Here is a 26,650-nt window from a genome sequence, read left to right on the forward strand (position 1 = left end):
CCATCTCTTCCTGTAGACAACACAGTTTTATCACTCTCCTTTTTGTCTTGTTTTGTTTTGTTTTCTTGTTTTTTGAGACAGGGTTTCTGTGTAACAGCCCTCGCTGCCTTGGAACATGCTCTGTAGGCCAAGCTGGCCTTGAACTCACAGAGTTCCGCCAGCCTCTGCCCCCTGAGTGTTTGGAGTGTGCGTCACCTCCGCCCAGCAGTTCCGTTTGCCTTTAGGCTGCTTAAGACCCTGCTGTGTGTATACCGCACTCTTTGTCAGTGACCTGCTGGTGTACACTCAGGCTGGTTTCGGAACTGCAGCTCAGTTTAACGCTGAAGTTTCTTTGTTGATTTTGCTGTTGTGTTTGTTCGGATGGTCTCCTCTCTGTTGATAAAAGAGAATACTGAAGTCACCCTCCTCTTTTATCAGGACCCGTCTGTTCCTTTATTTACAATATTATGTTATGAAATTAAGTGGGCTAATATTTGATAATGTATACTTAAAATTACCACTTACTCTCACTAGAGTGGCCTTTTGCTACATACTGACCTTGTTTTATCCATGTGGGCTAGTTTTGGCTCAGAGTCTATTTTGTCAGATGTGAACATCCCTGCTGGTGTTTGTGTCTGATTTTTCCTGGTTGATGCATTGGTTTCCACCCCTTTAGTCCTATCTTTGCTGAGAAGGAGTCTGTCTTACAGATGACAACAGCCTTTTCAATCTTTAATTGTAAGTTGCGGTCCATTTAAACGTAGTTAAGACTGATGAGATTTGATGATTTGTGTGACGTTAGCTGTAGTTTCTTGATCAATTTGGATTTCATTTGTTCCCCCCTCCCTTCACGTTAGGGGTTATTCTCTTTGTTGTAACTCTCTCCTGGGTCAAATTTTGAGTTTGAGGCCAGCCTGGTCTACAGAGTGAATACTAGGACAGCCAGGGCTACACAGAGATACCCTGTCTCCAAAAACACAAAAAGGAAAACGTTCCTTCTCTGACTGGTTGTGGCAGCCTGCTTGTAATTCCACCTCTCAGGAGACTGAGGCTGGACAATTGAGGCAGGATTCAGAACCAACTTGAGTTACATAGAGTCTGCATCTAAAGGAAAAAGACAAGAGAGTTTTGTCTCTCTCCACAGAGGCATAAAGTCACACTTTCCGTGGTTTTTAGACAGATATTGCTCCCCGAGGCTGGTGTGCACCCTTGGGAGAGCCAGGGAGCACAGCCTCAGCTAGTGATCAGTGTGTGCTCTCTTCCCAGAGTGTGATGCAGAAGGCTGCATTCGAGGCTCTTCAGGTGAAGAAAGATCTGGCACATAGGCAAATCAGGAACCAGGTGAGTGCGCGTGGCCTCCAGTCCTGCTCCCGCACGCAGACCTGGCTCATCAGGGCCACAGTCCATGACTGGCCGCTCACATGAGACCTCCGCTTGGGAGACCTTTTATTCCCCAGCAACCAACAATGGGCTGTTGGTTTGTGACTTGAACAGCGCTGGAAATGGCCTCATCCCAGAGCCTGGCCAGAGCCTGCTGGGCAAATACAGTGTGTGTTTCCATGATCCTGGGCTGGAGGAAGACCCACTCTAACATGACTCTTTGGGAAAATGGACAGCTCAGACTCCGCTACCCCCATCAGCTCAAATGACTGAGCAATGACTTCTTGGGGTGGGTTGGATTCCCACTTGACTGGGCAACCAGGTCCTAAGATCTGCTGAGGAAGGACCCTGGCCTGGTAGGGATGAGGCCACCCTCCCGTTTAGGCTCCACTATTGACCTGTGGAGTGGCTTTGTGCAGGGCCCCTCCTGGACCTCGTGGGGCTAGGGCCAAAGGTGCTGCAAGCTGTCAGGGCTATGGGAAGTCACATCACTTCGTGTTTACACACTGATCCTCACGTTTTGCATGGTCTTTTCTTTTTCTTTCTCTTCTTTTCTTGTTTGACCTAAACCAACTTAATTTTTTTTTTTTATCTCCCTCCTTAATTTCAATCCCACATTGCCAGACATGAAGCTCATTCCTCTGACCAGGGTTGGTGGGGTCAGGGACTTCGGGTGGGAAGAAGCCACAGGGTCATTGGCTGAGAAGTCACCAGTTGTGGGGTCTGAGAGCATGTGGTAGCCCCCAGATGTTCTCAGTGACCCTGTTCCTGTCAGACCCTGAGCTGGCAAATCCCAAGCATATCCCATATCGCCCATCTGCTCTATGTCCTTGGACAAGGTCCGTCACCACACTGGGCATCAGTTTCCCTGTCCTCACACATGCCAGCAGCTGGAATGCTGGAGACCTGACTCAACTACAGCCCTGCAGAAGACTGTAGCTCATCACTTCACCCTAACCATGACCTACACCCAAACCCTCACAATAACCCTAACCCTCACCTTCACCCTAACCCTCACCCTCACCTTAACCCTCACCCTAGCCCTCACCCTCACACTAACCCTAACCTTCACCCTAACCCTCACCTTCACCCTCACCCTCACCCTCACCCTAACCCTCACCTTCACCCAACCCTAGCCCTCACCCTCACCCTAACCCTCACCTTCACCCTAACCCTCACACTAACCCTCACCCTCACCCTCACACTAACCCTCACCCTTACCCTAACCCTCACCCTCACACTAACCCTCACCCTCACCCTTACCCTCACACTAACCCTCACCCTTACCCTCACCCTTACCCTCACACTAACCCTCACCCTCACTCTCACCCTCACATTCACCCTCACCCTCACACTAACCCTCACCCTCACCCTTACCCTCACCCTCACACTAACCCTAACCCTCACCCTCACCCTAACCCTCACTCTCACCCTCGCACTCACCCTCACCCTCACCCTCACACTAACACTCACCCTCACCCTCACCCTTACCCTCACCCTCACCCTAACCCTCACCCTCACACTAACCCTCACCCTCACACTAACCCTCATCCTCACCCTAACCCTCACCCTCACCCTCTAGCGCCATTGACAGCTACATGGATGAAGCATGATTTTCCCACAGTCCACAGATAAAGGACCCAGTGATGACCAGGAAGGAAGCCCCTCCCCATCTCACAAACCTTCACCCAGTGCCCACTCTGAGCTGGGCCCTGTCTGTTCCGGGCTCTTCGTCAGTGGTGTTGGCCGAGACACATACACCCATGGTCCAGGCCACCCAGAGCCGCGAAGTGGCACCTTGTTTTTATTCCCATTAGTGAGATCCTAAGGCCCACAAGTTCCGCTCTATGGGGCTACCCAGCCTCCTGACAAAGGTTTTCGAGTCCCTGCTTGACCAGCAGCAGCACATGAGGGAACCGTGGTGACTGCGAATCAACGCCCGTCTCATCTTCTGTTTAGATTAGGCTAATAGAAACTGAGTTACTGCAGCTGACACAGCTGGAGTTAAAGAGGAAGTCCCTGGACACAGAGATGCTTCAGGTATGTGAGGCTCCCAGCCAGACAACGCCCTCACCCCACGCCTGACCTCAGAGCGACTGCTCCTCAGGCCCAGAAATGGGCTCCCCCAGCACACAGGGCAGGTCCAGCCCAACAGAGCCAACGTGGTCCAGGATCAAAGGTAGCTTCATGCTGGGCAAGAGGGTCAGAGGAAGGACGGCTTCATTGCCAGGCCTGCTGGGCATCATCACCATCTGCATTCCTCTCTCTGAGCTGGTGGCTGTGCGGTCAGGCGGGCTGCAGGTCCTACTCTCTGGGCTGATACTCCCTGTTAGGGGTGTTCTGGTGTCCAAGGGCAGAAGCTGGCTGTAGCCCGCAGGCCCCAGAGGGCAGCACGGATTGGCACATAGCAGTCTGGATTGGACACTGGGACCTGGCTGTGGCTCACACACAGCCTGGCCATACAGCCTTGGCACATGAAAAAAGGGGTACCCTTTTCCCTTCCCTCAATCTCCCCGGACTCCCACAGGGACAAGGTAGGATGGCGTTGGAGCACGTGCCAGACTTCTGAGCAGTTTTCATCTGCCACTCTCACGGTGCCCAGGACAGAGAGGACACTGCCCCTAGGTCTGCCCAGATTGCTAGGTGGTCTCATTATTTCCACTGGGCCCCTCTCTCACCCCTCTCTGAGGTGGAAGCCATCTTTCATGGCTAGCCTATGTCATCAGCCCATCAGAATGTTCTTGGTGAGCCTCTGAGGATTGTCACAGATGAGGAACTGGGCTGTGCAGAGAAGCTGCCACCACTGAGTGGCAGCTTCATGCCCATCTGAGTCACTGGGCTCTCTCACTGTTGGGACCCCTGTGGGGTTTCCAAGGACAGAAAGATAAGTTTGTGGGTACAAACACAGGGCAGTTGGCATGTGTGGTAGCCTCCTTACCTACATACGGTGCCCTCCTCATCGTCCAGGACCCTCATCAACCCTCCTTGCCATTTACTTCCACTGTGTGCTGTGGTCCGTTGAGACCCGTGGCTTGTCATTTCTTTTGTTTGGCGTTTCTCTCCCTCCATTGTCATCACTAGGGTCCCACGCCTGGCCTGAAGCCCACAGAGAAGGGAGTTGAGGGCTTGGGGGGAAGTGAGTGGCACACATGTGTGGCGGTGCCTCTGGATTCAGTTAGTGAGGTTCCCAGGCCATGCTGAGCTGCACTGTAGGGACCACAGCAAGAGCGCACAGTGGCCTCAGATCTGATTCTGTGTTGCAGGAGATGATCTCAGAGCAGCGCTGGGCACTGAGCAACCTGCTCCAGCAACTACTCAAAGAAAAGACACAGCGAGAAGAAGAACTCCATGACATCCTGGTATGCTCTTGGGCTTCTGCTGCACATCACCGGGCATGTGTGCATCCCTCGGGCGTGTGTCCCTCGGGCATGCTGCCTGGGCTTTTGAACATTCATTATCCCAGTAGTAGGCGCCAAAGAAAAGTGTCACTTGGCAACTTTTAGTTTGTTGTGTGTTTAGTTTGTTCTAGTTCCTTGTGTGCTGTCATTGGGAGTTTATTTTCTCTCACAGTCCAGATTATAGTCCCGTGGGGAAATCACCGTGGCTGAGCTGGAGACGCTGTCACAGCACATCGGGGGTCAGGAGCAGAGAGTAATGACCGCACAGCCAGTTTCTTAGCCTCTGTGCACTGTGCTCTCCGTATCCTTGAGATTTGAGGGCAGTCCTGGGTATTCTTTCCAGGACAGGATTCTGTATTAAGAGCAAACCAGTGCTGTTAGCAGAAGTGGCCCACCCTTTCCATGTGACTATTTGCCTTTTACTCTGGCATAATCAGGTAGGCTGAGCCCCACTAACAGACATCACTCCAATCCATCTGGTGCCTACACACTGAGGACAAAGGCTAGGCTCAACATCCAGGGCTGAAAAGTTAGAATCACTCTTATCTTGTCAATGTCCCAAACGCCCCCAGCTCCATCCTAGACCAGTTGAGAAGAATGAGACCAGCTCCTACAGAGCACATACCACCCAAGTGATGTTTCATGCTCATCCAAAGTGACCCATTGCCCAGGATACCTCACTAGTGTGTGAGTCGTGTCTCCACCCTCTGCAGGCCCAGAAGCCACATGTCTAAGGGAGGAGGACCAGATAACAGGCTCGTCAGGACCATGGGCACAGAAGGAAGATGTTGCCTGGCATAGTGCTAGTGGGGCAAGGTCATGAGTTCCAGGCAAGACCCTATTTCAAAAGAATACAGTACAGAGAAAAAAAGAAGAATGGGCAGTGAGGTGGCTCAGCAGGGGTTGCCAGGCTTGATGACCTGAGTTCTAACTGGGGACACACGTGGTGGGAGGAGGGGACCAACTCCCACAATCAGTTGTCTTCTGAGTGTGTGTGTGTGTGTGTGTGTGTGTGTGTGTTATGTGGGGGTGGGGAGGTGCATGCATGATGAATTAATGTAATATACAAATTTAAGAAAGAAAAGTGGAATTCTTGGCCACCAAGGGCAGTCAGATGCGGACCCACTGGGAAATGCCTGCTGCTGCATCTGTCCAGAGCGCACGGTCTAGAGCAAGATAGACACACCCAGATTGCTCTGACCCTGGGCAGATACTTGTCCCTCACTGGGAAGCAGACTCTTTCAGAGTTGGGAAGAGAGTGGTTCTGGGGTAGACCTACCAGAACACCTTGTTATGAACATTTCCCAAGTGGAAGAGTAAAGACCTCACTGCCATTGACGTCAGCCTTGTCCAGCAAGCAGCCCTTCTCCTGAGGTCCTGTAGCCAGCTGCCTAGCTGCCAGCTGTCCAAATCAGGCCTGCTCTTGGGGACAGAGATGGCTGCACAAGAGTTTGCTGGCCCACAAACAGACCAACAGGGGTCCCTGTCAGAGCTAGTGGCACTGTGGGACCTAGTACAGGAGGCCAGGAGCAGGGCCCCCTTGCCATGTGTGTGGCCTCAGACAGCCCATGGAATTCCAGGCTCATTTCCTGCTGCTGCTGGGCACAGCTGTACTTCCTGTCTTTGCCCCGCAGCTTAAAGCAGGGACAGCAGGTGGCTGGATGGGAAAGTCACATACACTCGGAGGAGAGGTGGAGGCACCGCGGTCTGATAGTCTCTTGTTCCCTGACTGGAAGCTAAGCGGTAGCTAACGGTGCCAACTTCTGCTCTTGGCAGGTGGAATTAGAAGCCAAGAGCGAAACCAAGCAGGAAAATTACTGGCTTATTCAGTACCAGCGGCTTTTGAACCAGAAGCCTTTGTCCTTGAAGCTGCAGGTAAGGACCTTGGTGCTCATCTGACCCAAGGTACCACAGCCCAGCCTCACTGCGGACCATTGCACTGGGGACTCCAGCGTGCCACCTCCCTGCTAGGAAAGTGAGTACTCAGAGGAAGAACAACATTGGCATCACTGTGCACAGATAAACGTGTGAGCTGTGCAGCTGGGCACATGTGGTCCTGTTCTCTTCTTTTGTGTTCACTCACAGTTTTTATTTTGTTTTTGAGACAAGGTCTCCCTATGTAGCCTGACTGACCTGGAACTCTCAGAGATCCTCCTGCCTCTGCCTCCTGAGTTCTGGGATTAGGGGCATGTGCCACCAAACCCGGCCTAGATTTACTTTTTTTTTATTTTTAATTTTAAGATTTATTTATTTATTATAAATACAGTGTCCTGTCTGCACATATGTCTGCAGGCCGGAAGAGGGTGCCAGATTTCATTACAGATGGTTGTGAGCCACCATGTAGGTGCTTGGAATTGAACTCAGGACCTCTGGAAGAGCAGTCAGTGCTCTTAACCTCTGAGCCATTTCTCCAGCCCCCTAGATTTACTTTTTTATCTGTATGTGTGTATGTGTGCCTGTAAGAGTTTATGTGCACCATGTGCAGGCAGGTTGCCTGGAGGCCAGAGGGCGTCAGACCCCTGGACCTGGAGTAACAGATGGTTGTGATCTGCCTGATGTGGGTGCTGGGAATTGAACCTGGGACCTCTGTAAGGGCAGTAAACTCTCTCAACCAACCACCGAGCCCCATTCATATCATTCTGGTAGCTTGCTTTTATTTCATAAATACTGATGGACACCTTCCTGTCCATGCTCACAACGCTCCCCCACTGTTCTCAGATGCCCGCACAGTGCCCAGTGTGGGCCTGGCTTCTTTAGTCAGCCGCCTCCTGGTAGATATTTGAATGGCTGACTATTTCAAGTGTGGAACTGCAGTGAACTCCCTCTGCCTGGAGCTCTGTGCACTGCACACACCTTCCTCTGAGGAAACACCCAGGACACACTTGTGTTGTGCACGCTGACTGTCCCTTCTTGAAACCAGTGGGATCTTCTGTCCCTTGCACTCTGACACCCTTGGCCTTCACCCGGGGCCACCCTGCAGGAAGAAGGCATGGAGCGCCAGCTGGTGGCCCTGCTGGCGGAGCTGTCGGCCGAGCACTACCTGCCCATCTTTGCCCACCACCGTATCTCGTTGGACATGCTGAGCCAGATGAGCCCCGGAGACCTGGCTAAGGTAGGCAACCATTGTCTCGGAGAAAGTCAGAAAGGCTGGCCAGGCCTAGACCCAATCTGGCCAAGGGTTGGTGTATATTTTGTTCAGTTTTGGTGAGGCAAGGTCTGTCTGGATGGCTCCAAGTCCCCATCTCATGCCAGAACTGCTGCCCCCTCTGCCTCCACTCACTGGTGTGCTCAGCCTGTCGTCCAACTTAGCAAGTGAAGAACGTGGACTCAGAAGTTCGGAGGGCAGCACACGTGCTCGGGAGGTTCTGAGCCAGCCTCAGCCTGTGCCATAGGGCCACATGCATAGCCATAGCACTGCCTGAGCCCATTAGATCCTGACCCCAAGCCTTGCTCCTTTCATGGAGTTAACCCATTTCTCTTCAAATAAAATGACGCCGACAGTCACCAGCACCTCTCGGGGACCCACATATGCCTGGCATCCTTCTACATAGTGACATTTCATTTGTATTTTATCAATAAAGCCTGCCTTACAGACCAGGTAGTGGGGACACACACCTTTAATCCTAATAGCCACACTAGTTTGCCATAGAAACAGCACTAGAGAGGAACACAAAATGGGAGGAGACAACTCTCAGACAGTCTCATTCTGAGACTCCTGGAGGCAGGATCGCCATTTCAGACTGAGGTAGAGGTAGGAGACAGCGGCTGGTTGCTTTGCTTTTCTGACCTTCAGGTTGAGCTTTATGTATTAAAATACAAATGAAATATCACTACAATTCTAAGTCTCACGCCGGCCATGACCTTGACCATGAGCAGTTCAGTCTGAATCCTGTGTCATCTCCACTTGGCTGTCCTGCCTCCCCTCGGACAGATGCAGACAGACTCTATGACAGTGCAGGGTTCTGGGCCGTGTGCTTGGGCTCTGGGTGCGGGGCCTCGTGGCTCAGGCATGGCTGCCTCTCAGCAGCAAGTAGCTCTCTGTCCTCAGTTCACCATGTACAGCGACAGCGGTGGTCAGGGTCCAGGGGAGCTTCGGTGCAGGTGACACTGGGCCGTCCCTGTCCCATGAAGCATTCGGTAAACCACATGTTACAGATTTTCTTGCTGGGGTCGGGGTCTCAGTTCTTCTCTGCCACAAGAATCACCGCACCCAGGCCGGAGTCAGACCCTACACAGCTGTTGTTCCGCTCATGCTGACCCCAAGGCCCAGGCTGCCCTGTTTCCATTGAAGGCGCCAGAGGTGGGGCATGAGACAGACCTGTGGGCTTGGGCCCTATATGTAGCTTAAAGCAGGCGACCTGGCTCCTGCCATACCCACCCTCAGCTCTTGATCTGCTCTTCCCTGTTCTGCCACAGGTGGGTGTCTCAGAAGCAGGCCTGCAGCATGAGATCCTACGGAGAGCCCGGAACCTGCTAGATTCGGCCAGGGTCCAGCAAGGTGCTGACTCAGGACTCTTTCCAGGGCCGAGAGGCCCAGGTTATGTGAGCTGTGGCTGGCAGTCTAGGGGCTGCTGGCTCAGGGCAGAGCTCTGGGCACAGAAGGGGCTTTGCCAGGGGAGGGTTGAGGAGTGGGGAGGCAGCTTTGGAGTGTTCGCCTTCTGCCATGCCCTTGACTCCTGTTTCCTGGGAACCTGATAGAGGTTCAACCGCTCACTGGCCAAGGGCGCCGATCCTGCAGCTCCACCACTAGAGGGCGGTATGGCCCCAGGCAAGTAATGTTCTCTCTCTGAGCCTCAAGTTTCTGAGCTCTGAAGGTCCAGAGTGTGCAGTAACTGGGCAGAAGATCCACTCCCATCTCACAGATGGAGGCATAGGAATCAATGAGGATCAAAAAGAAAACCTCTCCCCTGCTCTTGGACTGGAGGCACCCCCTCATTTGCCCCTCAGATCACTCACTTTGGGGTACATACAAACCAGGAGATCTCCTAGGGATTGGGATCATCGAGCATGACTCCCTGACTTAGCCTATCCCTCTGATTTCCTCAGAGTTAAAACCATCCAAAGATGAGGTCCTCGGTGTCCTGGAGCCCCCTGCAGCCCCTCAGGAGCCTCCCGAGTCAGTGAGACCATCTGCTCCCCCAGCAGAGCTGGACACACCAACCTCAGAGTGTGTTGTGTGCCTGGAACGCGAGGTAAGTCTGTGGAGATGCTACAGAACGCAACACACGACACTGAAATGACCCATGTCCCATGGTCCGGATATGAACAATGCTAGCATCAGTTTCTAGAGGTTGTTCCCTGCAAGAAGGATCTTTCTCTTGGCTTACTAACTATATTAGGGAAAATTTCTCCCATCGGGACTCACCAGGAACATGGTTTACCCTGCTAAGTCTCTTCAAAATTGTTGCAAAATTAACACTTATTGCAAAAAGTGAACATCCCAGTGCTTAAAGCACAGATCCCCCTCGTGCCCACGAGGTTTCAGGCTTAGAACGCAGCCAGGAGCAGGCATGATGGCGCACGCCTGTGGTCCTAGCTTGTGAGAGGTGCAGTCAGCAGGGTCCCCATGAGTCTGAGGGCTATGTAGCAAGACCCTGTCTCAAACCCAAAAAGGGCTGGAGAGATGGCTCATGCTTGCTGCTCTTCCAGAGGACCCAAGTTTGGTTCCCTGCATCTATGATAGGTGGCTCACAACTCCAGGGGATCCAACACCCTCTTCTGCCCTCCATGAGTAACTACACACACACACACACACACACACACATCACATACATAAATAAGGCGGCCCTGGTGGCAGCTGGATAGCTCTCTGACTTTCAGAAGACTCCAGAATGCTGTGTGGTGGAGAGCACCGGCATTCGAACTCTAACCGAGGCCCTGTCCTCAGGCTCTGGAAATGACTCCCAATTTCTCGATATGCTAAATGACTTTGAAGAGTGGGAGACTTCTCGGGACACATGCACACCATGAGGTCACGCTGAAGCAGAGGCTGGGCACATGCACAAACCTATAAGGTTGAAGTCACTGTAGACTAGGCTTCAAAATTTGGCAAACACACACAGAATAATTACAAACAGGCTGAGAGCCAGGTGGTGGTACACGCCTGGCGTCCCAGCACTTGGGAAGCGGAAACAGCTCGGTGGTAGGGCATTTGGCCTGGCGTGCAGCAGAGGAAAGGGCTTTCGTACCCACTGCTGTGCTCCAGGACAACCCAGCAGCCCGGCTGCTAATGCCGGTCTCTCCACAGGCCCAGATGGTCTTCCTCCCCTGCGGCCATGTCTGCTGCTGCCAGCAGTGCTGCCAGCCGCTGCGCACCTGCCCACTGTGCCGCCAGGAGATCTCCCAGCGCCTCCGGATCTACCACAGCAGCTGAATGCATAGCCCCCTACCAGCGCTGGCCCTTGCTTGGCACCGTCCCCATCACTGCTGGGCTCCAACACACCCATGTCCACATTCCCCAGAGGGGCAAGATGGTCATGGCCTTTTGCCACCCCCTGCCACCACACCACCTTGAGCCCTAGGCAGGCAGGTGGGGTGTTCCTGGTCTGTAGCTATTCTGGACAGCGAGCAGGAGATGGGGCATATCTGCTGGTGATGTAGCCTTGTGGCTTAGGCACAGGGTCCAGGGTATGGAGGTGGCCATGCCACCAGCAGGACTCAGGAATCCATGTTACTAGGCAAGCCTTAGCGTCACACCCAGCCGTCTGTCCCTTCTGGAGGTGTGCACTAGCCATCCTGGCCTGAGGTGGGGCAGTGTCCCTGGGGAGGGTGGCTGTGCAGGACCATTCCCCAGCCCTCTTCTGCTGCTTCCTTGAATACCTGTCCTCCCATATCTGCATCCTCAGCCCACACGGGCAGGTTGACTCAAAGCAGGAACACTAATAAATCTGAGTTCCTCCCTGAGTGACCCGTGGGCCCTTGGGAACTTGAGAGGGATGAGAGTGGGCTGGGTTCTAGGAGAGGGCAGCTCCTCTCCCAGTGGAGAGCTAGGCAACACCTTCTTCAACAAAGGGCGGAGGCACCGAACCAGGGGCGGCCTCATTAGAAGCAGCTCGTGTTCACGGGATGGGTTGTGTTCCCTACAGGGTAAGGGGGCTGCCAAGGCAACTGAAAGGCATCTTAACCCTGAGATGGGCAGTCCAGCCCAGCAGCTGTGGTGATGGGTGGTCCATGTGATGTGACACCCTTCTGCCCCTCCTGTATAAAGTGCATGGCCTACAGCATGTGCTCTACAAGTACCACTTGATGGGCTGTTGGCACCTGGCGCAGGCTGGAGCCCACCCTCGTGACTGGCAGTGGAACTGATCAGCCATCAGGAGGCAGTCACCAGAAAGCTCCATGGCCTCTCCCTTCTCTCTGTGCCTCAGTTTCCCCCTCTAAAATAGGGGGTTATAAGAATGGGTTAGGCCAGTGGTGGTGGTGCACACCTTTAATCCCAGCACTTGGGAGGCAGAGGCAGGCGGATCTCATGAGTTCGAGGCCAGCCTGGTCTACAGAGTGAGTTCCAGGACAGCCAGGACTAAAAAAAAACCCTGCCTCAAAAAAAAAAGGGGGGGGTGGTGGTGGTAAAAGGTGGGAGGGGGGGATGGGTTAGAAAGAGAGAGAGCTCCAAAAAGCAGTTGGCATTTGAAAGTCTGGATTCCCAGCACTCACATAAGACCAGCCATGGCAGTGTATGCATGCATCACAGTACTGAGAAGCCAGACAGGTGGACCCCTGCAACTCACCAGCCAGGCTATCCTAATTGGCTAATTCCAGGCTAGTGAGAGGCCTCGACTCAAAACACAAGGTGGAGTGACACCTAAGATTCTTCTGCACGCACATGTGAGTTCACACCTACACATACAAACAGACATACTAGCTCATGAGTCCAAGAAAGCTGAGATGAATGAAGTCCCCAGACACCCTAGGCCCAGGTCTCCTGGACCCCAGCAGCACAGGAGACGAGCTTTAAATAAAGCTTTATTGATGAGCAGAGGCTTACGTAGTTTGCATAGATTTTCCATACCAACCATATCCGGAAGGGCGATGGAAACCCAAGGCACGAGAGAGCATCGGAAGAAATTAGTGACATGATCGAGTAGGGCTGGGGTGTCCCTGTGCACCAGCTAAATCCTGTGGGTCCTAGGCCCTTACTTAGGGAGCAAGTCCATTGAACAGAAAAATATGTCTGGGAGGGGACCTTGAGAAAGCAATGACAGAGTCTGGGGATGCCCAAGGTGAGGGTCACATATCAGTCATCTTTGTTTGGACTAATGACTAAGAGGAGAGAAACCCAAATGGTTCACAAGGACATTGGAAGAAGGGTCTGAAATTGTCAGGGTTAGGTGACAATTGCCAGCATTAGAGTTGGACTCAGAGACCAAGCGTGGTCTTCAACAGTGTCTCAGAAAGCCATGGCCCTCAATGTCTGTCAGCAGCCCCTCCAGCTTCCTGGCAGGTAAGGTGTACCTGGAAGAGCTGGGGAATGATAGCCCACATCCAGGCCCTTCCAAAGTGGGGTGGGGAGCCAGGCAGATGGGCAGGAGCAGCGGGCACCCAAGACACTCCAGCATTCCGCTACCTTCTTCGCTTTGCCATCCTGGCCTCAACCAGACACTTCCAATCTCCCAACCTCCCCTCAGGACACGTCCCCTGCACACACTACCACATTCTGGCCTTTCTCACCCCATCACAGGTCCCTTGCAAACCCCACCCTTCCACAGCAGTAGCCAGCAGAGTGAGGCCAGTGACCCTCAGTCTAGTCTTGGAGGCTGCAGGGAGGGGGCAGGACAGAGACTGGGCCCCCACCTCTTCCTTGCCACCTCGGTGCCACGAGCCCAGAGTGAGGTGACAGTGATTGCCAGCTTCCTAGACTTGAGCAACAGCCCCAGTGCTTTCAGTCACCTCCATCCAAAGTCGAGAACCACCACGAGGGAAACGACAGCGCGAGGGCAGGGAGGAGGCTCCCCAGTCCCTTGCACAGAGGAAGCCCTCCCAATCAGACGAGCATGGAAAACCAGCCCACAGAAGATGGGGCAGTAACAGGTATGCTGAACCCCGTAAAGTGACTTGGGTAAGCCTGACCCTTGAAGGTGCCACACCACCCAGCCACCTCCCCCACAAGGCACAGGCTGGGGTACCCCTCCCCAGAGATGAGGCTACAGTGCCCAGGAAGCAGCGACCCTGCTCAGTGTCCCAACAGAAGCCTGGAGGCGATGCCTAGAACTCTGTCTGCACTCCGGCACTGTCCTCAGTGGTGGTGTGGATGGGGGGGCGGCTACCAGGGCTGGACACTTGCTCCCCGGTCTCTTGATCACTGGGCTTAGGGCTCTCAATGTCCACAGCCTTTCCAGATGGGAGATGCCCGAGGGGCGAGGCTGGCGGTGAGGAGGCCTCTAGGACTGCCATGGGCTGGGGGCTCTCTTGGACGGGGGCCCCATTGAGAAGGGGGCTGGCTGGTGTGGGGCTCTCAGCCTGCAGATCCTGGGCCAGCAGGCCTCGGAGCTCAGCGACACTGTCCGGGGATGCAGGTGAAGGCGGTTCAGACCCAGCCTCAAAGGGCAGCTCTGACTCCTCGTCCTGGACCACGGACACCACCTGCTTGGCACGCCTGCGCTTTTCTGTGAGGTTGGCTGCTTCAGAAGGGCAGGGGCTGGGGCTGCCACCACTGTCACTGCCATCGCCGCTGTCACCATACTGCTCACCCCAGTCAATGGGTGCACCCTCTGCCAGCAGGTGTAGGTTGGGGTCACTGTTGTGCAGAACCATGCTGTCGCGATAGAGGTTGTGTTTGCGCTGCACTGCGGCCTCCTTCACAGCTGTAAGACCACAGGAGAGAGGCTCTTAGCACAGGGACCATCAGAGCGCACCCCCTGGGCCCTGCCTCACCCCCACCGTGGTCTGACTGGGCCCTGCCTCACCCCCACCGTGGTCTGACTGGTCCCTGCCTCACCCCCACCGTGGTCTGACTGGTCCCTGCCTCACCACAGGCCTCCCTGCTGCAAAGCTGTGACTCAAGCCCTTCACTGACCACCCACAGCAAAGCCAGGAACCAGAGAGGAAACTGGGCACAGAGATGCCAGTGGTCCAACCCAGCCTCCTCTTGGAGGCTTGGGCCTCTCTATGCCCCTTAGTTAATGCCAGCTAAGCCTCCTCTGGGCTGCCCCTGCCCGCTCACCCTGTAGGATGTCCTTCATGACCGTCTGCAGCACCACCTCTTCGTATGTGTTCTCCACCAAGATGAACCTGGCGAAGTCCTCAAAGATCAGTTCCTGGAAGCGTGGCAGCTCCTGCCGGGGAAGCAGGTAGACATGGGTCAAGGGCTTTATCCCTCTGAGCAGTCCCTGAAGGGCTAGGGCAGGCTGGGACTCACAGACTTGCAGGTGGGAGCCAGTTTCTTGAGCAGGAAGGGGATGGTGATCTGCAGCAGCGCCTCCCGGAAGAATCTCTTGCGCACAGAACTGCTGTCGTAGTCGTATTTCTACAGGGAAAGACACGCGAAGGGACCCTGGGTCAGTCAGAGGCTCCGCTAGCTGGCGGGAGGGTCTGACCCACGCCCAGATTGCTCTGAACCTAAGCTCACCTTCAGCACTCGCTCCAGGATCCGCTGGATGGACTTGCACAGCTCCTCCTTGGTGGGCCCCTTCCCAAGCTCCTGGTGCAGGAGGGTTTCAAAGGTGTACACAGCATTGTCCATTTGCTGCAAGGCAGACAGCAAGGCTCCTGAGACCCTGCAGAGCCCCTTCCCGCACCATGGGCCAGTCTCCCCACCCACAGCTGCCACCGAGCAATCGGGGATGGTCTGTGGGTTGCGTGCTCGCTGGGTGTCTAGATGCAGGTTTCTGCTTAAGTGTGTAGAAATCCCAGGAAGGGACCAGGCTGTAGGATCCTAAGGAGGTCTAATAGCCAGTCAGAGCCAGCCAGGTGAGCAGAGGCGAGGTGGCTCAGAGAAGCGTAGGAAGGGGAGAAGGGCCTCCCTCTCGTGGTGGAGGGGGCCATGGACGGCAGCTAGCAGGGTACGGGCTGGTGGGAACTCACCTCTCGCATGTGGATCTGGGCTCGCTGCTTAAACACAGATGTGCTAGACACATCAAAGCGTTGCTGCAGCCCATCAAGCCGCAGTGGCTCCATCTTCTCATAACAGCTCTGCATCTTCAGGGGGTGGTACGCCAGCTGGGACAGCTTCTCCATGTACTGCAGGGGGCAGAGCCACATGAGTAACTGCATGGCCCCACATACCCACACTTTGCCTGGGCCTGGCACCAGCTACCCAGGTATGGCCTCTGGGAAACTGTGCCTATTAGGGGATGCCTGGGAGGGCCCAGGAGAGAGGGGAGGGGAATCTGAAGCCATCAGTGTTGAGGGGCGAGGACAGCCCAGGCACTAGAAGACATTCAGCCCTCCGGATGCTGGTAACCTTGGGCAAACACCCAGTCTCTCTGAGCAGCACTGTCTTCAGGTCCCAAATCAGTAGACATCTGTTTGTTTGTTTATTGATTGGTTGGTTGGTTTTGTTTTTGTTTTTGTTTTTAATAAAGAGACACCACGACTGTGGCAACTCTTTTTTTTTTCTTTTCTTTTCTTTCTTTCTTTCTTTATTTATTATGTATACAATATTCTGTCTGTGTGTATGTCTGCAGACCAGAAGAGGGCACCAGACTTCATTACAGATGGTTGTGAGCCACCATGTGGTTGCCAGGAATTGAACTCAGAACCTTTGGAAGAGCAGGCAATGCTCTTAACCACTGAGCCATATCTCCAGCCCCCTTGTTTTTGTTTTTTGTTTTTCAAGACAGGGTTTCTCTGTGTAGCTTTGGAATCTGTCCTGGAACTTGCTCTGTAGATGAGGCTGGTCTCAAACTCACAGAGGTCTGCCTGCCTCTGCCACCCGAGTATTGAGATTAAAGGCATGTGCCACCACTGTCTAGCCTCTTCAAAATTTCTAAGACCCTTCTGGGTTCTCAAATTTCTGATTATTATTGCCTGGGACTCCCAAACTTGAAGTCTAAAGGAGGAGGCTAAAGTTCAGAACATATTCCAGACACAGGCAGCCAACAAGAGATATTCATGGGGGCTGGAGAGATGGCTCAGTGGTTAAGAGCCCTGACTGCTCTTCCAGAGGTCCTGAGTTCAATTCCCAGCAACCACATGGTGGCTCACAGCCTTCTGTAATGAGATCTGGTGCCCTCTTCTGGCCAGCAGACAGACAGACAGAACACTGTATACATAATAAATCTTTAAAAAAAAAAGAGAGAGAGAGAGAGAGAGAGATTCACCCCAAGAGTGAGGTCAAAAGGGCCAGTAAGAAAGACACACTGCTTCACCTGCGGGGTGTGACTTGTTACTGATGCAGCTCACACCAGAAGCTTCCCTTCCCCGCCTGCCTCCTTCTGTCCCTCACTGGCAATTCCTGATGGGGCTGATGGAATAAGCCCCATAAAGAATAAAAATACCCACTCTTTCCTCTAGCCGCCAGCCCCCTGTTGTATGGGAGAGCTTTGCCCTGTGGCTTCTGCCTCTGGCCTCCACAGATGCTGAGAAAGGGCAGCCCACCATGAGACACACCGCCAATGCTCTGGGGAGGGAACGCCAACCCTGTGCCCACTCTCACCTCGCCCAGCTTGTCAATGCCGCCCTCATTGATGACATTGAGATTCATGTCTGTGACATCTTTGAAGAAGACATCCCGCACCTCGGTGAAGCCCTGGCTGGTGGGCACCATCAGGGCCTCTAGGATGGACGGGATGTAGGGCTGGACGTGGTTCCTCACACACACCTCCGCCTTGGGGAGAATGAAGGCTGTATGGGGAGGGAGAAGATTTTGATGGCGGGTAGTGCCTGGGACACAATCCGCCCCCATCCCACCGTCCCAGCCTAGGCACAGCCCATCCCGGATACCAGAAAAGCCGGTGTGTTATAAGTGCTGGTGACATGAGCTAGCCCACTGACCTCAGAGAGGAGTCAATGAAGACAACAAATCAAAGCAGGGAAACAAAACCTGGGTGCAGGGCTTATGTCTAGCACCCCAGAGATGGAGGCAGAATTAGAACTTTAAGGCCTTCTCTGCTACATATTTGAAGCTACAAGTTTAAGACCAGCCTGGGATATGTCTCACAAAAAAGAAAGAGAAGGAAGGGAGGGAGGGAGGGAAGGAGGGAGGGAGGGAGGGAGAGAGGGAGGAAGGAAGGAAAAGGAAAGAAAATAATTTGCAACACAGGTGCCTCAGTGGATGCTGTGAGCTTCGTGACCCTGCCCGGGAGCAGGGAGGCCTGGCTCTTCACAGCCAGTTCTTCAGAATGTTCGAACCACAGCATTTCACCCAGAGGAATGTTCTGAAGTCACCTCACTTCCTGCCCAGCTAATATTTAACTGCACACACAAATGTCAATGCTCAGTCAGCTCCCACTAAACTCCCAGTGATCGTGGCTGGTTCATAGTCACCGCAGGAAGCCACCACCTGCTGGTACTGTGTGTCAAAGGAACACAAAGTGGATGATGAACGGAGCATATGCATGGGGCGGGGTTAGGTATCTCCAAGGTGACAGGCAGTCCACCAGATGACACTGGCTAAGGACAGACAAAGGACTTGAACCTCAAAGACAAAAATCCGAGCTAGAGAAGTTGGAGAGATGACTCAAAGGTTGAGAGCACTGGCTGTTCTAGAGGTCCTGGGTTCAATTCCCAGCAACCACATGGTGACTCACAACCATCTCTAGTGGGATCTGATGCCCTCTTCTGGTATAAAGTTGTAAATGCAGATAGAGCATTCATATACATAAAATAAATTTTAAAAAAAAATCTGAACCAGAGTCAAAAGCTTGTCTGTCATCCTAGGGACTGGGGAGGCTGAGGCAGGAGGATCATAAATTCAAGTCTAGCCTTAGTAACGTACAAGACTTTGTCTCAGCCGGGTGATGGTGGTGCACACCTTTAATCCCAGCACTTAGAAGACAGAAGCAGGTGGATCTCTGTGAGTTTGAGGCCACTCTGGTCTACAGAGTGAGTTCCAGGACAGTTAAAGCTGTTTCACAAGGAAACCCCGTCTTCAAAAACAAAACAACAACATGAAAGACTTTGTCTCAAACATTAAAAAATAAAAATAAAAAAGACTGGCACTGTAACTTGGGGTCAGGGTGCTTATCCAGCAAGGTCCAAGTCCCAGCACCTCCAGAATCAAATATGGATTTGAAGAAATTAAATTTACATGGGTGGTGGTGCACACCTTTAATCCCAGTGCCTGGGAGACACAGACAAGTGGGTTTCTGAGTTTGAAGCAAGCCTGGTCCACATAGTGAGTTTCAGGACAGCCAGGACTACTACACAGAGGAACACTGTCTCAAAAAAATCAAAAAGTCAAAAACAAACAAACAAATCAACTTAGAAAAGAATTATCAGGAGTCAGAGGGACTTGGATTTGATTCTGAGTCTTCAGCAGAACAACAGACCAGTGATGGATCACGCCACAGAGAAGCTGGCCTGGCCCCCGGAGAGCCGTGTGCAGCAGAGCCACGTGCAGCCACACACAGTGGCTTCTGGTCACCTACCCCGGATCTTGCTGGCCAGATGCTCCTTGGAGGTGATGATCTGGTCCATGTCCGTGCGAATGACGGCCTCCATGGCTGGCCGGGCCAGCTGCAGCTTACACAGCGCCGCCTCAAAGTGCACCTGGGCTTGCTCAAACACCAGGCGGTAGACAGCATCAGAGATCTGTGAGGACAGCAGAGACATCAGGGCTAGGGCCGAGGGCAGAATACCAGCCACTCCCCCTCGATGCCCTCGTCCCTGCCAGGCATCCCAGGCACACACACCTGGATCCACTGCCGCTGCCTCTCCTGCGGTTTTCCCTTCAGTCGTGGGCCAAGCTCTGCCTTCAGTGCTGGGCCCAGCTCCTCCATCACCAGGTTGCTTAGGATCTAGGACCAAGAGAAAAGAGTCAGGGTAGGGGTTGATGCCTATCCTCCTGACGTGTTTTCTGTGATTGCGCCCCTCCTCTGGGCCTCCTCCACACCTCTGCCCAATAGCGTCCTTGAATTCGGGTGGCCCACCTCAGGGCCTCTCATGTGTCCCAGGCCTCTGCTGCACATGCAAATGTCTGCGGGTCTCCTGTGAGGTGGTGCTCCTGAGGATGGGGCTATAGCAATCCTGTTCATAGCTGCCTTGGTCCCCAGCACCCAGGGACCAAGAGGACAGATTTATGGGGTTCTCACTCACCCAAATCTGAACTTGTCATCTCTTCCCAAACCTGTTGCTCCCCAGAACACCACTCCTGGTACCAGCCTTACCCACGGGGGCCCCAGGCAGCCCTCTGGCCTCACCTGCACCTCATTCCCACAGAGCATCTCCCAGGTGCCGTACTGCTCCTTGGACTGGCGGTACATGCGGATGGCATCAGTGAATGCGGGGCCCTCCACCTTCGAGTTCTCAGGGATCCCTACCCAGAATAGAGAGACGGAGAGAGGGAAGAGAGAAGGGGGAGATGGGAGGTCAGCGAATGGCCCTCTGCCAAGCCCATCCAGTCAGAGCACACACTCGCCCCATCTAGGGCACACACAGTGAGAAGAGCAGCGGTGGCCCACCCTGCAGCAGCCTGGCAGCCCTGTGCCCCCACCCCCGGCCCGGCACAGTCATTAACCCTACCTCATAGAAAAACAGTCAGAGCAATGAATGGTCAATCTAGGACAGGAAAAGTCACCGCTCCCTCAGACTCAGACACCTGAGACCCAGCCTCTGGTGACATGACAGACAGTAAACATTCCCAGCTGTACAGGCCAGACACCCTCTGTCCCAATGCTGGATTTAGCATCCCAGTTTGCAAACAGCCAGGGCTGGTCTCTGTCAACACACCCTGCTACAGAAGTAGGCCAGAGATGAACTTGACCCATGGGCTGCTTTCTGGGCTGTGCTTTATATCACTGAACCCCAAAAGAGCCTCAGTTTCCTCTCAGGGGACCAATGCCCCTAGCCCGGCCTCCTGCATGGACTGGAGACTCTCTGAGCTGCAGTGCACAGACAATGAGACACAGAAAGTCCAAGAGGGTGGCACCAGGGCCCTCCTAAACGACACTTAGTGTAATATTTTTTTTGAGGTGCTGAAGACTGGAACCCAGGGCGCTGCATGTGTTAGGCAAGCATTGTGTCACTGAGCCACATACCCAGCCCCTGAAAGACACTTTCCATCAGAAGCTGAGAGCCCTAGGTCTGTCTTGTCTGTGTGCTCCATCGGCACTAGATGCAGGTGCTAAAACTTCATTGAATAAAGGGCTGGAGGTGCGGCTCAGTGGTAGGTGCTGGTCTCATAGCCACAAGGCCCTGAGTTCAATTCCTGGAGTGGGAAAGGAGGAGGATGGGAGGGTAAAATGGGAGTGTGACCACTACTAACAACTAGGAAAAAACACTATTGCTCATTGCTGCTGGTGCTGTGGGGACAGTGGCTTGTGTCACAGGGCAGGTGAGTTAATGTACACAGCATGGACCCCAGACCAGTGCTGAGGAAACAAGATGCAGGAAGTGACCAAATCTGAGTAGGGACAGACCGTGGTTAATACACCAAACCTAGCCACGTGCCTCTGACCACAATGTCCCCAGAGCCCAAGAAGGGGAAATGACAGCTTGTGCATACAAACCCCAGCGCCCACTGCAGTGACAACAGGCTGAGTCACCCCACAAAAAAAGCCCCTCCCTTCCCACAGCCAGCCGCCCACAGTCTGTGAGAGCCAGAGGGGGTTCTACCAGAGGCATGGAAACTCAGAGTCAACGACACCCATTCAGGGACTCAGGGCCAGGCTGCAGGCAAAGAAGGGGGCTTCAGCAGAGGTGGTACCCAAGCCGGGGTGACCCAGGTAGGCCTGGGAGGAACCCTCAGCAAGGCTGTCAGGAGGACACAGTCTCTTAGAGCCCAAGTTTTGTCTGGAAAAATCTAGCAATGCACAAATCGCAGCCTCTCCCAGGTCTAGGAATTTCCATTCTGCATATAGCAAAGAAGGTGTGTTGCGCAAGGGCATTCCAGGTAGAGAAAGTGGGCAGTAGCCAGGGTGCAAAAGCAGGAGGCTCCGTCCTAAGGGCCTTCTCTATTCTGCACATCCAGCCAGCAACCTAAACAAATAATAGAGTCAGTCCCTCTGGGTTCGTGAGTCTGGCCAGTGTCCACTGTGATCACCCAGCAACGCACCTCAGAATGGGCTGTGTTTGTGACAAATTCTCTCTCCTAAGAGCACGCTTAACTGAGAGGTTAGGCTGAGCTCAGATCTCAGTGGACTTCATAAAAAAGGGAAATTTCTTCTTTTTTAGTGTGTATACACACACACACACACACACTTTTACTCTTCCATACATGTGCACGGTGATGTCAAATGTCAGAATGAATTGTCTTCTATCACTCTCCATCTTCTTATTTTTAATTTAATTTTATTTTATGTGTATGGGTATTCTGCCTGCATGTATGTCTGTGTCCATGATTGTGCAGTGCCTGAGGAGGCCAGAAGAGGGCGCCAGAGCCCCCGGAACTGGATGTGAGCCACGTGTGGGTACTGAGCTAGAACCCAGGTCCTCTGGAAGGCAGTCTGTGCTCTTAACCACTGCATCTAAGTCCCTCCAGTTTATTTTTTGAAACAGTCTCTCACTGAACCTGGAATACATTTCAGCTAGACTGACTGAACAACCTACGGCTGCTGCATCTCCTCCAGGACTGGGTACAGATGCATGGTGCTACACCAGACTTACATGAGTGTCAGGAGCCAAACTCAAGCCCTCAAGCGAGCTGTCGCCCCTCTCCTGTGTTGTTTGCTGGAGAGGAGTCTCACTGTGCAGCCCTAGCTGGCAGGCCTTGAACTTAGAGATCTGAGGCAGAGTGACCATTTCGAGCCTAGAAGTTTGGGGCTAGCCTGAACAAGACTCTGTCTCAAAAAAAGAAAAATTGTGTGCTCAACAGAGAAACAACCCCGCTGCTGACACTGACCGCCTGGTTCTCTGACCTCCAGAACTAGGAGAAAAGTGAATCTCTGTGTGTGAGTCACCCAGTTCTGGGTTGAGACTTCACACACATCTGCTCATTTAACCCTCAAAGATGGGAGAATAGGGCAGGGTGGGGGCTGGTCTTAGCTTCAGAGAATCTGAGGTTCCAGCTATGTGTGCATGCGTGTGTGCATGTTTGCATGTGGTGGTGATACGTGCGTGTGTACACACACACAAACACACACACACATACACAAAGATACACACACAGACACATCCCCACAACTCAACACTGGGGGGGGGGTCAAGGCAGGAAGGACACAAGTTCGAGGCCAGCACAGGTCACATGACAAGACTGAAAAAACGGAGGATGGGTTGGGCAAAGACTTGAAAGAATACTTAAATCCGAGCTGGAACCCAGGACCGCCTTAATCTAGTCAGCCTGAGCAGGACATGAACACCAGGCCGAGGAGGACTGAAGTCGGTGCCCCAGCTGCCTCCTGCCCCCCCCCACTGCTCCAGGAATGCAGGATGTGAAGGGGGCCCTAGCCAGGCTGGCAGCCACCCAGCTTGGCGTCCTTCCCCCACCCATCCACCCCCATTTCCTGGCAGAGCCAGGAGTGAGCAATTCCAGGCCCCACAAATTCCAGGCCCAGCCTCAACAACGGAGGAAGCAGAGAACTTTCTCACAGCCTGGGGTGGAGGGAAGGGCCATGTCTGGAACTAGCCTTGTCAGCTCCTACTGGGGGAGGAGAGCTGGTCTGGGGTAGGGCTTTCTGTCACAGCTCTTAGGTACCTCCTCTCCAGACCTTCCAGCTGAGTGCCTGCGGTGTGGAGGTTCACAGCTCTGTCTGAACCAGCTCCTTCCTTCTCCAATACCCCCATTTCACAATTCCTACTGTATGATACCCCAGGGAACTGAACAGTGGCTCCCCCCTACTCTTGCCCTCACCCTTCTCCCACCTGACCTGGGGTCCCCTACTCTGCTAGAGCAGGTAAGCCAAAAGCCCTGAGAACCTGCAGAGGGCTCATGGGCCAGCAATGGGTGAGGATGGAGGGTGCCCTATGCCAGGCAGCCAGATCCTGAGCCGGAGACACAGCCCCAGAGACCCAGGAACAAGAGCCCCTTTGTGGGCAGCAGGGCAGGGCCAGCCCAGTTGGTGGGGCTTGGCCTGGCTGAAGACCTGGTTCCCTCCCATATGACAGACTCCAGGAGGGTGGAGGCCTCTCAAGGGAGGTGGGGTGAGTTGGGTTCAGCCAGGTGTCTGCAGGCGTTCCTTGCCATCAGGTGGAGCTATGTCTGAGAACAAGGGTGAGAGAAGCTTTGGGCTTCCCTCTGCCTCTGGGAGCACAACACCAGGCCAGGGCTATTCCTTCTCTAGGGGCAGAAAGATGCTCCACACTTTGCACTATGGACAACCCTAAGCCTCAGGACCCTCTAGGATCGTCCAGACCTGGCCTCAGAGCCACCTCAGCCTCACTTTGTCACACACACACACACACACACACACACATACACACACAGTACTGTCCCCATTCCGAGTCATCCTTTATGGGGGCCGCAGCCTCTAACAGGGAATTCTTCCCCACCCAGGGCCTGCCCCATCACCTCCTCCCTAGCCACAGGACAGTACCTCCTCCAACACACACACAGGCTCCTGGGTGGCTCCCAGCAAGCACCCAGCACAGAGAACACCACCCTGGTAGCTCATCTGTGGCACATCTGTCTACCACACAGCTAACCAAGGCAAGGTGCATGCCTCGCTCCTTTCTATAAGCTCAGAATAGACGCCGTAGATACTTGTCAAATACATGAGTGAGCTGAAGAGTCAAATCATGAGCTTACAAATGAGAGCCGGAGGGAGAGAGGGACGGAGGGACGGAGGGAGGAGGGAGAGAGGGAGGGATGGAGGGGGGAGGGAAGGAGGAGGGAGAGAGGAAGAGAGGGAAGGAGGAACTTTTATAGACTCCCATGTATAAAGGAGGAAATTATATCATAAGAAATATTTTGGGGCCAAGCAGTGGCAATGCACAACTTTAACCCCAGCACTCAAGATGCAGAGGCAGGTGGATCTCAGTGAGTTCGAGGCCAGCCTGATCTACAGAGTGAGTTCGAGGCCAGCCTGATCTACAGAGTGAGTTCGAGGCCAGCCAGGACTGTTATACAGAGAAATCCTGTCTCGAGAAACAAAAAAAACCAAAAAAACAAAAAAAACAAAAAAAAAAAACAAGAAAGAAATATTTTGGTGTGTGGTCTGACAGGATCACTGAAGCCCATGCTATCCTAGAATCACTATGTAGCCCAGGCTGGCCTCAAATTCACAGGGATTCTCCAGAAATCATTATACTCAGGAATAAGAAAAGTCTTTACCAAGAATGAAGTAGACTCATGCCATGAATCCCACAGTACACCCAAATACACAAGGGACCCTATCACCATTTTACATAGAACTCAAAAGGGAAATTAGTCTCCTTGAGAGTTAGTTAATCTTGTCAACTCAGAATCACTGTGGAAACAAAGCTTTAGACATGTCTGTGAGGAAGTTTCTAGATTGACCTAACTGAGGTAGAAGATTCACCCTAAATATAGGTAGCACTCCAAGGGCTGGAGTCCCAGACTGAATAAAAAGGAGAAAGGGACAGAGGCCTCCATCGTCCTCTGCTCTCTGACTCTGGATGCTGTCACACTCCTGCCACCATGGTGGACTATATACACCCTTGAACTGTGAGACAAAATAATCCTTTTCCCTTTAAGTTGCCTTTGCCGGGTATGTTTGTACAGCAACAACACTAATAGCTACAAAGTCTCCTAGCATCACATTGCTAGAAAGTAGCAAAATCAAGATGGTTTTGGAACTGGGGGTCCAGGGGCTGAACAAGCACAGTCTTGGAGAACAATTTTCTAATGTTGCCTTGGCAACACAGAAGTGTTTTCATCAAGGAGAAAGATTAAGAGTGGTAATCAAAAGTTTCTTACAGCCTTGGTAGGGAGGTGGGAGCAGATCGTAGAGCAGGGTTGCCATACCACACACAACCACTGGGTGTCGCCATTCAGTACATTAGTAAGCGCTGCTGCCTGCTGGCATCTCACCATTGTTGCAGTGTCGGACGCAATCCTGAAGCACGGCCTGCCACTTGTCCTGTTCAGCTTCTGTCATCATGCAGAAGTAATAGTGACGGGCATAGGGATGCCACAGGATGAGCGGGAACTGTGTGGGGCACTTAAGAATCGGGGTGGAGCCCGACTTCGATGTGGTCCCTGTGAAAACATAGCCATGAGCAGCTGCCCTCTGCCATTGAGGTATCGACTCAGGCCTGGAGAAGGCTGTCCTGTCCTGGGGACAGTGCGTCATCAGGAAGCAGCTGACCTCCGTCCTGACCTCCAGGGCTCAGCTACAGTAATTGAGAAACCTGGCACCGTGTGACCCCTCTTTCTAGAACTGGAAATAGGTCACACCCACCTTGATCATGGGTAAGGCTCTGTGACAGGGTCAGGCCTCTAGTTCATTACATTCTTGAGTTTCCCTTCAAATTTCAACAGCAGAGGCCAAACTTGTGGTTTAAATATCCAGGGAAGGAGCGAGGCAAACAAAACAAACAGGAATTTTTCTCTATCTCTTTGGGCCCTCATGGATATTTAGGTCCAGCAAGACAACAGGACCCGGGCTCACCACTGTGTCAGTGATATATGAGAATAACAGTTGCCTGTGGTCCAGCTCTGGTGGCTGTTTACAGTGCCACACCCTGAGATGCTCTCAGCACCAGGGGTCAGTTGGTGCTGAAGAACCTGGCATCAGAATGGACGGACCCAACAAAAGGATCACGAGTCAGCCATGGAGTCCAGGAAACGGACTCCTATCCAGAATCCACCACCACACAGGCTTCAGTCCCGAGACTCACATCCCAGGTGGGGGCTGTGTAAGACTCCAGAAGCCTCACCAGGCTGAATAGAATGGGGAAGT

The 26,650-nt window shown here is 53.3% G+C and overlaps 2 protein-coding genes across 4 annotated transcripts in view; one reads left to right on the forward strand and one right to left on the reverse strand.

Moving 5' to 3' along the window:
- Window positions 1-11,660, forward strand: part of Lrsam1 (leucine rich repeat and sterile alpha motif containing 1) — a 35,634-nt gene extending 23,974 nt beyond the window's left edge. The window contains exons 19-26 of one of the 2 annotated variants that reach the window (XM_087899718.1): window positions 1,246-1,320; window positions 3,319-3,399; window positions 4,623-4,718; window positions 6,534-6,632; window positions 7,738-7,869; window positions 9,174-9,255; window positions 9,804-9,949; window positions 11,005-11,660. In XM_087899718.1, coding sequence (XP_087755844.1) covers window positions 1,246-1,320; window positions 3,319-3,399; window positions 4,623-4,718; window positions 6,534-6,632; window positions 7,738-7,869; window positions 9,174-9,255; window positions 9,804-9,949; window positions 11,005-11,130 — 837 coding nt within the window. In that variant the 3' untranslated portion in view covers window positions 11,131-11,660. The remainder of the gene's footprint in view (window positions 1-1,245; window positions 1,321-3,318; window positions 3,400-4,622; window positions 4,719-6,533; window positions 6,633-7,737; window positions 7,870-9,173; window positions 9,256-9,803; window positions 9,950-11,004) is intronic. The other variant, XM_087899719.1, reaches the window with a different exon arrangement.
- A 1,046-nt stretch (window positions 11,661-12,706) lies between these two features.
- Window positions 12,707-26,650, reverse strand: part of Niban2 (niban apoptosis regulator 2) — a 49,352-nt gene continuing 35,408 nt past the window's right edge. For both annotated transcript variants that reach the window (XM_087899717.1, XM_048432147.3), the window contains exons 5-14: window positions 25,780-25,947; window positions 20,054-20,169; window positions 19,547-19,651; window positions 19,283-19,445; window positions 17,350-17,537; window positions 15,777-15,932; window positions 15,322-15,438; window positions 15,112-15,219; window positions 14,917-15,028; window positions 12,707-14,557 (exon numbers count right to left, since the gene is read on the reverse strand). In XM_087899717.1, the coding sequence (XP_087755843.1) occupies window positions 13,959-14,557; window positions 14,917-15,028; window positions 15,112-15,219; window positions 15,322-15,438; window positions 15,777-15,932; window positions 17,350-17,537; window positions 19,283-19,445; window positions 19,547-19,651; window positions 20,054-20,169; window positions 25,780-25,947 (1,832 nt within the window). In that variant the 3' untranslated portion in view covers window positions 12,707-13,958. The remainder of the gene's footprint in view (window positions 14,558-14,916; window positions 15,029-15,111; window positions 15,220-15,321; window positions 15,439-15,776; window positions 15,933-17,349; window positions 17,538-19,282; window positions 19,446-19,546; window positions 19,652-20,053; window positions 20,170-25,779; window positions 25,948-26,650) is intronic.

The sequence above is a fragment of the Myodes glareolus genome, chromosome 21 (genome assembly GCF_982192425.1).
Source record: "Myodes glareolus chromosome 21, mMyoGla1.1, whole genome shotgun sequence".
Taxonomy (NCBI): domain Eukaryota; kingdom Metazoa; phylum Chordata; class Mammalia; order Rodentia; family Cricetidae; genus Myodes; species Myodes glareolus.